A 16210-nucleotide genomic window follows, 5' to 3' on the forward strand; every position below is an offset into this window, starting at 1 on the left:
GACCGTCTCCGCAGGTACGAGACACAGGCGGTTCTGTGGGAGTGGCAGGCAGTTGAGCGACCAGAAACAGGGACCCCTGCAAGTGAAGGGGCTGGGGGGTCAAGAACGCCACCCTCATGGAAACTATGTGATGCATAACATGCTTGTAGTACACGTGGCGGGCCACTGAGGCGAGGTAAGGGTCCATATTACGTGAAACACTGAATTGTGCATGTAAATTAGACACAACTGGAACACGATTTGCGCGGAACGGATCCGGCGCCGTTTGTAGTAATGGTGGCGTTGCTCATGGCCCGACAGTAACTGATGTAGCATGCTGTGTTCAAATGAAGATCACTTTGTTCTTGAAACACTCAATTTGAAGAGACCCAATTCAAAGTATTGTTCAGTTCATATTTCTCTGTCGGATGGGCATAATCCGGTGACACAAAGCCTGAGTCCATTGTTTGCTCTAAAAGCATAGTTATTGACCATTGAAAATTAATGAGGTTAGCACACAGTGTTGGTTGAGAATGCGAATCACCGTGCGTAAATGATGAATACGCCATTGGCGAAGAAACGACAAAACTCGGTGAGTGGAGTTGTGCTTCCAAGTATTTGAACAATTGTTTGGCGTGGTCATTGCATAGTGCATATAACCTGTAGCATAAACACCGGCGCGGAAGACACGAAACACAAACGAGCTGCAGGGTCACCACTATGGGAACGGAATCGGTAATTAACGGAATCGGTAATTGGGATATAAAAAACTTAATTACCAAATATGTTGTTGCTCATATGTATTTACACTTGCCACTGTGTCCGTACAGAGTGAAGTATAACAAAGAACTGACTAAAGTAAAGTTAAGATGGAGGCTCCACAGAGCACTTAGAGTTCACAGATATTAAGTTTCGTGGTCGATACGAACCATCGACGCCACACTTTTAATACTGCGGTAGGTGTGGGCATCATGTCTATCTGGACTATGGTAATGTGTTTTCCTGGAAATTTTATTTATAGGTCTTGTTGATTTTCAAAAAGTAAAGTACGTTCCTTATTTTCCACCTTGGGCACATGACAATGGGAGTTGCAGTAAAATTACTTAATTTCCCTGTTTCTCCAGAACAAGATTCTCAATTTACTCATTATTTGTAATATTGTATCATACTCATCACCACCTGTAGTCTTCTTCCAGTTATGGAGAAACAGTTATACCTTTTCTCCATGATTCCATTCCTCTTCATATATATAAGTGTGCCTGAGCCAGTTCAGAACTTTTCTGTTCATAACTAGTGAGAATAATATGTGATGAATTCTCATATTCTAGGAAAGAAAGGTTCAACCAGATGGAGGTAAATGGCAGGCACAGCCTTTTCTAAGGAGCAGGTCACTGGAGAATTGGGTGATTATCAATTATCGTACACGTATCTCCACAGATGATCTATGGTAATTCCTCAGCATTTAGTATAAATCTTTTGTAGTAAAATTTAGAAGCTTTTATTTAGTTTGTGTGTTTATGATATGTCTCTTTCTCAAGGAGATTTGGTGAGCAAATGAAAGATGTGGGTAAAAAATTGGGAATGGCGATCAGCGCACCACAGGATGTTATTCCATTGGATAGAAGGTTTCAACCATACAAACTGAGTGGCCTACTGGAGAGTTTGAAAAACTCAGGAACAGAACTTGCTGTTGTTGTTATTGATGATAGACGTGTGGACTATGGTAAGTCTGAAAATTGGACGTACATTGTATCGTCTCTCTCTCTCTCTCTCTCTCTCTCTCTCTCTCTCTCTCTCTGTATGTGTGTGTGTGTGTGTGTGTGTGTGTGTGTGTGTGTCAGTGTAATAACAAGAGTGAGAGAGAATAATACTTAAAGAATGACAATAATTTTAATATTGTAAATAGTAATAAAATGATAGTACTCAGATTAAAAATGATTTTTTTTTTTAATTTGAATCTTGTCTTTTTCCATGTGAGAGAATACTACTGTTTAGGAATTGACAGTAATTTGTTAATTAGTTTCATGTTCCATGAATCATTCTGCACGACAAATCATAATGATATGGAACAAGTCATTTTCCATTCACATCGCAAATTAAATTTTAAATATGGCTATTTGCTAGACATTTATAAGCGTTTTTTAACATGTACAGTTGTGAGTGAGTAATTCCTATTGTAATAGGACTATTTACAGGGTAGTTAATGAATGCTTCAATACCACTAAAAGTTTAGCAGACTGTATTTTATTCGGTCCACAATATCTAATGGACAAAAGTTGTTATGGTTTTTCTTAATTTCTGTCAGCAAGTTAAACTGCATCATTCTCTTATATACCAAATAAACATCATTAACATTATTTCAGAGCATTTAACTGTAATTAACAGAAAGTTGTAATTAGATAGAATACCTGATGTTGTGAATAAACATTCTGTCATAAATTTCAGCAACATTTAGAATTTCATTCTCAGGATTACATTACTACATTCCTGTTGAAATGTTAGGAGAAATATCTGTGTTGTCATTACACCAATAATTAATTACCAAAATCCTTACATTTCAACTTACCTAAAAGATAGACTTTTGGACGATTTATCAGTCATCTGATGTATTTAATGTGACTTGTGCACTTTATGTATCATGTCAATACTGAAAAACCAATTAGATCAATTGTAAGTAACTTTTTCATTAACAATTCTTGAACATTCAGAAGTAAACACTATTGATTTTCAGTCATTTTGATACTACGAAATTATCATGCAGAACTTTAACCTGAAATTCCATTTTGGAATTTTGTACTGTACCTCAATTAGTGTTAGGGATAAAATCAAATGTGAAATCAAGATATAATTAATGAATTTGTGATAGGTATTGTTATTGTAACTTCATAACCAAACTTCCACACAAAAGTCAAAAGAACAGTATTTAAAACTGTATTCAGAATGGATCATCATTTATTGTCTTAAAAACTGTACTAACAGTTTGTTGTAAATCACTGACTTTTCATTATACACACGTTAAAAAAAGTTTTGTATCACCCCGGTTTCCAGAACTCCTGAAGACAGACGTTGACTGTGGATATTGTATGACTGTTCAGAGACGTCACTAAACCAGCCCAAAGATGTAAACTACCATGCATGAGCAGCAACTATTAGACAGAGGGGTTCTGACAGCTGATCAGTTCCAGTCATTCCACCAGGAAGGAGGTACACAGCTCATGTTGTCTGTAGTTCAACCATGGGTGGGCAGTCAATACCGTGGTTCGATCGCGTCTGCATTGTTACTTTGTGCCAGGAAGGACTCTCAACAAGGGAAGTGTCCAGGCATCTCGGAGTGAACCAAAGCGATGTTGTTCGGACATGGAGGAGATACAGAGAGACAGGAATTGTCGATAACATGCCTCGTTCAGGCCGCCCATGAGCTACTACTGCAGTGGATGGCCACTACCTATGGATTATGGCTCAGAGGAACCCTGACAGCAACGTCACCATGTTGAATAATGCTTTTTGTGCAGCCACAGGACGTCGTGTTACGACTCAAACTGCACAGTAGTTTGCTTGATGCGCATCTTCACTCCCGATGTACATGGCAAGGTCCATCTTTGCAATCACAACACCATGCAGTGCGGTACAGATGGGCCCAACAACGAGCGAAATGGACTGCTCAGGGTTGGCATCATGTTATCTTCGCCTATGAGTGTCGCATATGCCTTCAACCAGACAATCGTTGGAGATGTGTTTGGAGGCAACCCGGTCAGGCTGAAAACCTTAGACACACTGTCCAGCGAGTGCAGCAAGATGGAGGCTCCCTGTGCTGTTTTGGGGTGGCATTATGTGGGGCTGACATAGCTGCTAGTGGTCATGGAAGGCACTGTAACGGCTGTACCATATACAAATGCCATCCTCCAACCGATAGTGCAACCATATCGGGAGCATATTGGTGAGGCATTCGTCTTCGTGGATGACAATTAGCAACCCCGTATTGCACATCTTGTGAATGACTTCCTTCAGGATAATGACATTGCTCAACTAGAGTGGCCAATATGTTCTCCAGACATGAACCGTAAAGGCTGTTTATGGATGAAGTGACCCACCAACCACTCTGGAGGGATCTACGCCGAATTGCCATTGAGGAGTGGGACAATCTGGACCAACAGTGCCTTGATGAACTTGTGGATAGTACGCCATGACGAATACAGGTATGCATCAATGCACGAGGACGTGCTACTGGGTATTAGAGGTACCGGTGTGTACGGCAGTCTGGACCACCACCTCTGAAGGTCTCACTGTATGGTGGTACAACATGCAATGTGTGGTTTTCATGAGCAATAAAAAGGGCAGAAATTATGTTTATGTTGATCTCTATTCCAATTTTCTGTACAGGTTCCAGAACTCTGGGAACCGAGGTGATGCAAAACTTTTTTTGATGTGTGTAAATCAGGAAATGCAATTGTTTTTGACAATAGGCCAAAGAACATAAATTGTTAAGACAGGGGGTATATTGAGTGGTGCAAAGCACTTGGAGTCAGTCACAGTTTAGCCAATGTAAATGATGCAGTCGTGTTGGTAGAAAACTGTTTATGTCATGTTTGTAGAAAACGCTTTGTGTGTGCACATCTTTGTAAATGCTTTTGGAAAATACATATGCTGTTAAAAGGACTCATCATTGTGTTGGAACATGTTATTTTAACATCCAAATTTTCATCACATCTGAAATTCAGGCAAATCTCACTCCCATACTACGATGAATCCCTCGCAATGAGAAGTATTTTAGCCAGAACTGCAGTTGGAGTAGCATTAGAGTACCTACCACCTTTTACACATTACAAGAATAGAAATTCTTCTAGAGAATAGAAGGTGTTGACGAGGAGAAACTGAGCAACTTTTTCGATTTGAAATGATAATTAAATTGACACTGACACCCTAGCTGCAAACAGGCATTGTTATACATCATTGGGGACATGTTGAAAATGTGTGCCCTGATCGGTATTCTAACCCGGGATCTCCTGCTTGCAATGCAGATGCTCTATCCATCTGAACCACAGTTTTGACAGGCAGTTTTTCATTTGAACCTTCCCCATTGCTGCCTAAGTGTCAAAGTTGAAATAGAAACATCGGTTGTTCATACTTCATAATGATAAATAGTCATATTCATGGTAAAAAAGAAACAACTGGATAAACCTTCTTAGATTTTTTTAAAACAGGGATATGCCTGAATGGTTTTTAAAAGTAAAACACTTGCTGTCAGACAAATCTGTCTGTAGATACTACTCGAAATTATAATTAGATGGAATGTAGCGAGGCACAACTAAAAGACACTTACACATAAACATACGTCCACAGCTTTCAGTGGAAAAAGAGGGACACACACCTTTTTTCATTCACACAAGCAAGCAAATTCAACTCACATGCACATGACTGCCAACTCCTGCAGTGTGGACCAGAATGCAGGTATCACATGGGTTAAAGCAGGAGTCTCAAGGGGCAGGGAAGCTGGGAGCAGAAGGTATAGCAGTGTAAGGGTGGGGTAAAAGAGGAGCGCTCTCTCGTGGAGTGTGTGGTAGAAAGGTGACAGATATATCGTCAGGAGGTTGTGGACAAGGAGGTGGGAAAAATGGAGCAAAAAGGACAGAATTGGGGAAAGGTGGGCAGGTGCATTGGGAGATGTTGGCAAACAACGGGGTTGAGAGATGAGAATGGGGAGGAGGTGATGAGACATAGGGAGTGGAAACGGTTTAGTGGAGGGTGTGGCGATAATATTTTTCTGTAGGTTGAAGCCGGGTAATTACAGGAGCAGAGAATGTGTTGTAAAGATGACTCCCATCCGTACAGTTCAGAAAAACTTGTGGTGGAGGGGAGGCTCCATATGACTGAGGTAGTGAAGCAACCATTGAAATCGAGCATGTTATGTTCGGTTACATGTTGGGCCACAGGGTGGTTTACTTTGTTCTTGGCCGTATTTTGTTGGTGGACCATTCATCCTAGAGGACAGGTGGTTGCTAGTCATTCTAATATAAAAAGCTGTGCAATGATTCCACCAGGGCTGGTAAATGACGTGGCTGCATTCACAGGTGGCCCGGCCCCTGACGGGAAAGGATAAGCCCGTCACAGGAGTGGAGTAGGAAGTGCTGGTCAGGTGTATTGGGCAGGTCTTGCACCTTGGTCTTCCATAGGCATATGATCCTTGTGGCAAGGGGTTGAGATTGGGAGTGGCATAGGGATGGACTAGGATGTTGTGGAATTTGAGTGTGTGATGGAACACCTCTTTAGGAGGGGTGGGAAGTATCTCGGGTAGGATGTCCCTCATTTCAGGGCATGATGATAAGTAATCAAACCCCTGGCAAAGGGTGTGGTTCAGCTGTTCCAGTTGGGTGACGAAGGGGGCTGTGTTGGGAAATGGCACAGGCGTTCTGTTTGCAGACTATGTCTGGGGGATAGCGCTTGTCTGTGAGACTTCAAGCACACTGGGCAAGGGAGTTCTTGTCACTGCAGAAGTGCCGTCTCCAAGTGGCCTGGCTCAATCGGAGGGATTTTTTGGTGTCGAGGGATGACAATTTTCAAAATGCAGGTACCTACTTCATTGTGGCCATGGCCTTAATTTGTGTAAGACTTATTATTTTGTTTTGCCAGAAAAATAATAAGTGAAATTAATACACTCATGCTCATAAATTAAGGATAATTGCAGAATGTGGTTCCACACAATGTGGCACTACACAAAACTGGCGCTAATAACATAGGCACATAGGGAACATCAACAAAAGCAAAACGAGGATAATGGAATGTAGTCAAATTAAATCGGGTGATGCTGAGGGGATTAGATTAGGAAATGAGACACTTAAAGTAGTAAAGGAGTTTTGCTATTTAGGGAGCAAAATAACTGATGATGGTCGAAGTAGAGAGGATATAAAATGTAGACTGGCAATGGCAAGGAAAGCATTTCTGAAGAAGAAAAATTTGTTAACATCGAGTATAGATTTAAAAGTCAGGAAGTCGTTTCTGAAAGTATTTGTATGGAGTGTAGCCATGTATGGAAGTGAAACATGGACAATAAATAGTTTAGACAAGAAGAGAATAGAAGCTTCGAAATGTGATGCTACAGAAGAATGCTGAAGATTAGATGGGTAGATCATGTAACTAATGAGGAGGTATTGAATAGAATTGGGGAGAAGAGGAGTTTGTGGCACAACTTGACCAGAAGAAGGGATCGGTTGGTAGGACATGTTCTGAGGCATCAACGGATCACAAATTTAGCATTGGAGGGCAGCGTGAAGGGTAAAAATCGTAGAGGGAGACCAAGAGATGAATACACTAAGCAGATTCAGAAGGATGTAGGTTGCAGTAGGTACTGGGAGATGAAGAAGCTTGCACAGGATAGAGTAGCATGGAGAGCTGCATCAAACCAGTCTCAGAACTGAAGACCACAACAACAACAAATAGGGAACATACACAACACACATCCATAATTCCACGGTATTGGTGATCAGTTGAGAAAACCGTCCTGAAACACATGTGCTACAAAACTCCACTGTTTCCTGCGCATGTATCCTGACATCAGTATGGGATATTATCACCATGCACACGTACACAGGCCGCACAATGGGTTGGCATACTCTGGAGCAGGTGGTTGAGCAGCTTCTGGGATATAGCTTCCCATTCTTGCACCAGTGCCTGTCTGAACTCCTGAAGTGTCTTAGGGGTTTGAAGACGTGCAGCAATACATTGGCCGAGAGCATCCCAGACATGCTCGATATGATTTAGGTCTGGAGAACAGGCAAGCCACGCCATTCGCCTGATATCTTCTGTTTCAATGTACTACTTCACGATGGCAGCTCGGTAGGGCCATGCGTTATAATCCATCAGGAGGAAGGTGGGACCTACTGCACCCCTGAAAAGGTGGACATACTAGTGCGAAATGATGTCCTGATACACCTGACCTGTAACAGTTCCTCTGTCAAAGACAGGTCCCTTTCAAGGACATTAAAGGGTTGGTATCTGGTTCCTGGTTCATGCCATATGAAAACCCGGCGGGAATCACTGTTCAGACTATACCTGGATTCGTCCGTGAACATAACCCGGGACCACTGTTCCAATGACCTTGTACTGTGTTCTTGCCACCAGGCTTTACGGGCTCTCCTGTGACCAGGAGTCAGTGGAATGCACCTTGCAGGTCTCCGAGTGAATAAACCATGTCTGTTCAGTCATCTGTAGACTTTGTGTCTGGAGACAACTGTTCCAGTGGCTGCGGTAAGGTCCCGAACAAGGCTATCTGCAGTACACCGTGGCTGTCTGCAGGCACTGATGGTGAGATATCGGTCTTCTTGTGGTGTTGTACACTGTGGACGTCCCGTACTGTAGTGCCTGGACATGTTTCCCGTCTGCTGGAATCGTTGCCATAATCTTGAAATCACACTTTGTGGCACACGGAGGGCCCGTGCTATGACCTGCTGTGTTTGATCAGCCTCCAGTCACCCTAGTATTCTACCCCTCATAACGTCATCAATATGTGTTCTTTGAGCCATTTTCAACACACAGTCACCATTAGCACATCTGAAAACGTCTGCACACTTACTCGCTGCACTGTACTCTGACATGCACCAAACACACATCTGTGTATATGGACTGCTGCCAGCATCACCGTGTGATGACCGCAAGTCAAATGCACCGCATGGTCATATCCCGAAGTGATTTAAACCTGCAAACTGCCCACCAGAGTGTTGTTTCACCATGTACCAGCATGATCCTTAATTTATGAGCATGAGTGTAGTAGTGCAATGAACAGTTGTGAAGTTTCACTTAAACTTGGAAAAACTACTGCTGAAACCCATCTTTTACTAAAAGACAATTTATCACATATGTGAGTTTTTGTGTTTCAAGTGTTTCGAAGTTGGCCGAGAACACAATGAAGATGACTGAAGCCCAGGATATCCTTCAACGTCAAAAACGGATTAAAATATCGAAAAAGTAGGTAATCTGATTTGATCTGACTGTCAGCTGAGTACTGCATTGGTTGCTGAAACTGTAGGAATTGACACAAGAAAAGTGCATGCATAACTGGTACCAAAAATTGTCACGATAGAACAAAAAGAAGTGTGTGAAAATGTTTGTACTTGCACTTTGAATACCACTGAAAATGATCCTAATTTATTGAAAAGAGTGAGAACATGTGATGGATCTTGGTTTTTCACTTATGATCCAGAAACTAAGCACCGATTCATGCACTAAAACGGCTTAACTTCACCAATAGTGAAAAAAGCCCTAATGAGCAAATCACTGGGTTCCTGAAGATCAGATTATTAATCAACATTACTACCATGAGCTTCTTGCTCAAATGCATGAGAAAATAAGGAAGAAACATCCCCAATTGTGGAAGAACAAGCTTTAGTTTCTGCATCAAAAAAAGCACTGGATTGTACTACATTGTCTGTTAAGAGGTTTGTAGCAAAGTACAGCATCCCAGTGTTAGACAACCCATCTTATTCACCTGATCTAGCACCATGTCACATTCATCTATTGCCTAAGGTCAAATCTGTATTAAAAGGAACAAGATTTAAGTCCGTTGTAGCAGTGAAAGAGAAAGTGGCATTCATCATCAAGGAACTCACAGAGAAAGACTTGCAGCACTATTTTTGTTAGTGGAAAATTCGCATGGAGCATTGTAGGGATGGGGGAGGGCAGTATATTGAGGATGGCAGTAATTAATTACATATATACGTTGTTTAGTATGTTTTATAGCTATAGTCCCATTTTTTTTATAGCCATGTCCTGTAGTCTTAAAAAGAAGTTAAAACATGAATGATAAACAGTAGAGACAAGAAGTTAGGCTGAATAACTAACACAGAGGTTGTAACATGCCCGGGGGTACAAATTGTGGGGGTCCCTTAAACTGGCTCTCGCTTCGGCCGTGCGCCCTGTCCACACCACATACCTGACACTCGCGCGGTGGTCGTATTGTTCTGCTCCACACTGCTGCTGGCTTGCCTGAATTTATCTATCTAAATATGCAAGCGGGTTAAGGGCAGCCACTCAACATTAAACACAACACTGTCCTACATCTGGTATGAACCACTATATTCTGAGACGATAAGAAAATCACAGGTTGCACTGCTCACTTTCTCATAAGTGTTGATGCCATTTCACATTCTTGATGATTATCTGTCCACAATTATCATGTGGATGAGCGTGCGCCTAACCGACACGATGCAGGTGATCGTTGATGTTGCAGAATCCGAATATTCGAAGAAGAGTTTGTAACACTCATCATGTACACGCAGGTGTGTGGTACCAGACCTTGTTGACACTTGTAATAATATAACGCTGTTCATAAAGTTAAATTACAGTTCACAGTTCTCACTTGTACGAGCATGCGTGTAACCACCGCGGCGCGGCTGATTGTTGATGATGCAGAACCACGGTGACCGAACGCATGTTCTAATGCTCGCTACAAGACACTGGCACTTGAATGCTTTCGTGGTAAACTATATTGCTGACTGACATTAGGTCATTCTCGGAGATGGAGCACGAAGCGGATGATTGATGTTGTACGATACAACACGCAACGGGCAGATACTCGAGCACATTATCGGCGGCACTGCTCGTATTTAATTACTTCTTTATGCACTTTGCTCTGAATCCACTTCCATATCTCATTACTTCACTGTAACAGCACTTGTAGCAATACTTGAACTTCCATAATAATGCCTTTCACATGTAGAGCTACCCACAGCACAACATTACAGCTCTGTGCCCATGTTCAGCTCTGCAAAATGCAGCCGCTCGCAAAGATACTCTGCAACCAAGCCAGCAATATGGCGATAAGCTTACATTCCCACAAGAAAATGTTTTCGAATTGTCAAAGAGAATATCGAAAATTTAGAGAATTTTCTCCCACAAGTGGTTAATGAGATGGTGCAGAGGGAGGGATTATACTGCCTCATCCCCCTGGTATAGATCCATTGCCACATTGTGGACGAGACATGAGTTACTCACAATCATAGTAACATAAAGAACAGTAAGTAAACAGTTGTCAAAATAGAGGAAAATGTACATAATAAAAGAACCCTACCTACAATGCAACCTGTATCACAAAACACAGTTACAATACAGTGGATAAACAAAGGGTTAATATAATAAGACGCAAGAATATTAAGTCTCTGAAATAGAAAGGTTCACAAATACAAGAGGTTATATATGATATACAGGTCCCTGAAAGAAAGAGACAAAAAAACCACATTTGTTCACTGCTACTCCAGATCACTGATGACACTATTAGGCACAAAAACTAGAGAACCTCCATCAGCACTAGGTCGTCAAATCCAGAAAAAAATTATTTCACTACTCACAACACTGCGTCACAAGGGAGCATTCTTTGCACTGAAACGGTTGAAATTGGTTGTAGTGTCGGATCTGCACCGACAGGTAGATGTGCAGTATAGTTGTCTGCTCGCCACTCTCGCCTCGTGGTAATCCGTCCATTGGTGTGCATGAAATAGGCTAATGACGCTCTCAGTGTCATCCTAGCAATGCTTATTCAACCTACTCAAAGCCTATTACTACTACAGTAGACGTTACAGTGTTCTATCTGACATCATAAACACATTGGCTACTCAGTAACTGGTGAATAATACAAAAATAGCGGTACACAATCATTAAGCAGGTGTAATAAGGATTTTTTTTATTAAAAACCTTTTGGATAGCACAATCTATATACACTAATAATCACCCAAACCTTATCATGTATGGGAACGAAGAAACATAATAAATATAGTCTACACTGAACAGATAGAAAGTGAAGAAAAATTATAATATTGCACATGGCAGTAACACATCCTAGTTAAGTCTCACTCAATTAGTGTGTCCTCATAAAACCTCATAATAATCAGAAATGAATGTTTGTACATAAGGACAACAGCAGCTGACATATATACAGATTCAGTCATGTCACATGCTGTATATTAGTCAGTCGTCAATCTTGCTCAATGTGGTATAGTTTAAAATTTTCCACATGGTGTTTGTCCTCGAGGCATGAGATAGGCTGTTGATTACACCCTTAAATATGTTATATGTTCTTTCCATTTGCTATGTTTCCAGTTTCGCACCTGGTCATCTGATGCATTGTGCCCTGAGCTCTGATATCCGTAGCCACCGCGATGTCCTCTGTGCCCACCATGGCCACAGAAACCACCGTAATGTCTCCTGCTGTTATTATTATTGTTATTCCTATGTCATCCATTATGTCTACTGTTATGGTTTGAATGGGTATCTGTATTGGATTCACTGTTCCCTGATACTATTGTATCATCTTCTCCTCCTGTTCCTCATGACTCTTACATCGTGTCTATTGTCCTAAAGCTGACTTTGTTGCCTCTTTGTCGTCTCTAGGGACTGCTAGCAACTTACCCTGAACTCCAGTCGGTAGTTTACTTATGATCGGGGACACTGTTGCTTCTGTTGTCATTGGTTCATCTAAATACAAGTTCCTCTCATAATAATCTTGAAAAAATTTCTTTAAGTTCTGGTCACACCCTCTCTCAAACCTTCTACCTTGGCATAGACTGTTACATACTTCATTATGCTTCCATTGCGACCAGTATTGTTGCAAAAATTCCCTTTCAAATTCAGCAAAGGTTGTACACTTACAACCTATCCTCATACCCCAGGTAACAGCTTCACATTCCAATCTTGCTGCAACAAAGTGTACCTTCCTCTGCTCATCCCATAATTCAGGTAACATGCCCTTAAATTGATCTAGGAAATCTGTGGGATGCCATCTTCCATTCGGTTCAAAGTTCTTAAACTTCCCTATATGAAGAAAGACATCATTTTGTATACCAATTAAACTACCTCCTGCAATGCTTCCATTACGTAATAGTGATTTCATTTGGTTCTCCACCTCCTGACCGACCTGTTCCTTAGTCTTGCCTAGCTCACTGTACACCTCTTCTTCTACTCACCGTGCGTAAGCATCCGGGTTTAGTGCAACAGCTGATATCCTGTGTTTACAGTGTTTCAATTCCTCATCCAGTCGTTTGAAATGCTTGTCTTAAACCTCAACCTTTTTAGTAAGTTCTTTCTTCACTTCTTTGACGTCCGATTCTACCCTTCCCAAATGTTTAGTACTTACTGCAATGTTCTCCTCAAACTGAACGGTAAGTTCAACTATCCTTTGATGACTTGACTCAGCCAGCTTCTTTAGAGACTCATTAGTCTCGTCGATCTTCCCACTCAGTCATTTGTTTATCTGCTCTACCGATTGCTTAATATCTTCCTTTAATTGTTTGTTATCTTGCAATGATATTCTCTGGTTGTCTACTGATTGCCTAATATCTTCTTTCTGGCACTTAATACCTTCCTTTAATTGTTTGTTGTCATGCAATAATATTTTGTTATCATGCAATAATGTTTTTAGCATGTCAACAATGGACAGATCAGACATAAGTTAGCACACATCACGTTTGAGCGTCTCCATGATTGGTGACAACACTGCATTCAGACTTCCCATCTCTGTTGATAAGCTACTGTCCCCTGTACCGGAATCCTTCGACATTTCACTACTACTTACTTCTGTTTTCATCTCCACCTGATTACTTTCACCTGAAAGAGTTTCCTTTCAGCTCCCTATCTACTGCAGTTGCACCAACCTCATGGTTTGCCACACCGAGCCACAAATGAGTCACCCAAGCAAGAAATAAACAAATCACAGTAACACTCATAGCACAGAATGGCAGTAACCATAGCCAAGCTACAACCCATATGTATTCAATGCTGTAATTTGTACTCAGAAGCACACATAATATACAAGATCACATAACAGAAGAAAATAATGAAATATAAGCTAAGGTAAATACAGTTCTGCAGTTGAATTAACTGTAGTTATAAAATTAGGCTACTAAGTAAGCAGGGTCTGGCAGTGACATTTACTTTACTGTTTGTAATTACATAAGTATAGAACACAATCTGCACCACCAGTTAATTTACTCCCGTTGCTTCAGTTGCGCGAGGTAATGTTGTGATGCGCAACTTACTTTGCGTTGTCTTCTCGCCCTGTAGTCGCGGCTGTTTGTGGCAATTCCACGTGCTATAATTATTTTGTTTGTCGATTGATGCTTGTTCTTGGTGTCGACGTACTGCATTGCTACACTGGCTGAAAAATGGGTTGTGGATTCCAACACACACTACTGTAAATCATGTAGCCAACAGGTGTGTTTCACAGTACTTTAATTTTTACTTTACACAACCTCCAGTACTACACAGTTATATGGCCAGTGCATTATTATTTAACCTTCGATAAGCCTAATTAATAGTTAGTCGGTGAAACTCCATGTACTGCTACAATAGTTTACTGTTGAGCATCTGTTGTTGTTGTTGTTGTTGTGGTCTTCAGTCCTGAGACTGGTTTGATACAGCTTTCCATGCTACCCTATCCTATGCAAGTTTCTTCATCTCCCAGTACTTATTGCAACCTACATCCTTCTGAATCGGCTTATTGTATTCATCTCTTGGTCTCCCTCTATGATTTTTACCCTCCACGCTGCCCTCCAAGGCTAAATTTGTGATTCCGTTACCAACTGGCCCCTTCTTCTTTTCAAGTTGTGCCACGAACTCCTCTTCTCCCCAATTCTGTTCAATACCCCCCCATGAACCATGGACCTTGCCGTTGGTGGGGAGGCTTGTGTGCCTCAGTGATACAGATAGCCGTACCGTAGTTGCAACCACAACGGAGGGGTATCTGTTGAGAGGCCAGACAAACGTGTGGTTCCTGAAGAGGGGCAGCAGCCTTTTCAGTAGTTGCAAGGGCAACAGTCTGGATGATTGACTGATCTGGCCTTGTAACATTAACCAAAACGGCCTTGCTGTGCTGGTACTGCGAACGGCTGATAGCAAGGGGAAACTACAGCTGTAATTTTTCCCGAGGGCATGCAGCTTTACTGTATGATTACATGATGATGGCGTCCTCTTGGGTAAAATATTCCGGAGGTAAAATAGTCCCCCATTCGGATCTCCGGGCGGGGACTACTCAAGAGGATGTCGTTATCAGGAGAAAGAAAACTGGCGTTCTACGGATCGGAGCGTGGAATGTCAGATCCCTTAATCGGGCAGGTAGGTTAGAAAATTTAAAAAGGGAAATGGATAGGTTGAAGTTAGATATAGTGGGAATTAGTGAAGTTCGGTGGCAGCAGGAACAAGACTTCTGGTCAGGTGACTACAGGGTTATAAACACAAAATCAAATAGGGGTAATGCAGGAGTAGGTTTAATAATGAATAGGAAAATAGGAATGCGGGTAAGCTACTACAAACAGCATAGTGAACGCATTATTGTGGCCAAGATAGATACGAAGCCCACACCTACTACAGTAGTACAAGTTTATATGCCAACTAGCTCTGCAGATGACGAAGAAATTGAAGAAATGTATGATGAAATAAAAGAAATTATTCAGATTGTGAAGGGAGACGAAAATTTAATAGTCATGGGTGACTGGAATTCGAGTGTAGGAAAAGGGAGAGAAGGAAACATAGTAGGTGAATATGGATTGGGGGACAGAAATGAAAGAGGAAGCCGCCTGGTAGAATTTTGCACAGAACACAACATAATCATAACTAACACTTGGTTTAAGAATCATGAAAGAAGGTTGTATACATGGAAGAACCCTGGCGATACTAAAAGGTATCAGATAGATTATATAATGGTAAGACAGAGATTTAGGAACCAGGTTTTAAATTGTAAGACAGTTCCAGGGGCAGATGTGGACTCTGACCACAATCTATTGGTTATGACCTGTAGATTAAAACTGAAGAAACTGCAAAAAGGTGGGAATTTAAGGAGATGGGACCTGGATAAACTAAAAGAACCAGAGGTTGTACAGAGATTCGGGGAGAGCATAAGGGAGCAATTGACAGGAATGGGGGAAATAAATACAGTAGAAGAAGAATGGGTAACTTTGAGGGATGAAGTAGTGAAGGCAGCAGTGGATCAAGTAGGTAAAAAGACGAGGGCTAGTAGAAATCCTTGGGTAACAGAAGAAATATTGAATTTAATTGATGAAAGGAGAAAATATAAAAATGCAGTAAGTGAAACAGGCAAAAGGGAATACAAACGTCTCAAAAATGAGATCGACAGGAAGTGCAAAATGGCTAAGCAGGGATGGCTAGAGGACAAATGTAAGGATGTAGAGGCCTATCTCACTAGGGGTAAGATAGATACCGCCTACAGGAAAATTAAAGAGACCTTTGGAGATAA

General features: G+C 41.4%; 1 protein-coding gene across 1 annotated transcript in view; it reads left to right on the top strand.

The window, feature by feature from the left end:
- The window catches only part of LOC126418826 (protein argonaute-2-like), a 341336-nt gene that overhangs the window by 210196 nt on the left and 114930 nt on the right, over window positions 1-16210 (top strand). Inside the window, exons 14-15 of the mRNA XM_050085806.1 lie at window positions 1308-1426; window positions 1518-1702. Coding sequence (XP_049941763.1) covers window positions 1308-1426; window positions 1518-1702 — 304 coding nt within the window. The remainder of the gene's footprint in view (window positions 1-1307; window positions 1427-1517; window positions 1703-16210) is intronic.

This window comes from Schistocerca serialis, chromosome 9, assembly GCF_023864345.2.
Source record: "Schistocerca serialis cubense isolate TAMUIC-IGC-003099 chromosome 9, iqSchSeri2.2, whole genome shotgun sequence".
Taxonomy (NCBI): Eukaryota; Metazoa; Arthropoda; class Insecta; order Orthoptera; family Acrididae; genus Schistocerca; species Schistocerca serialis.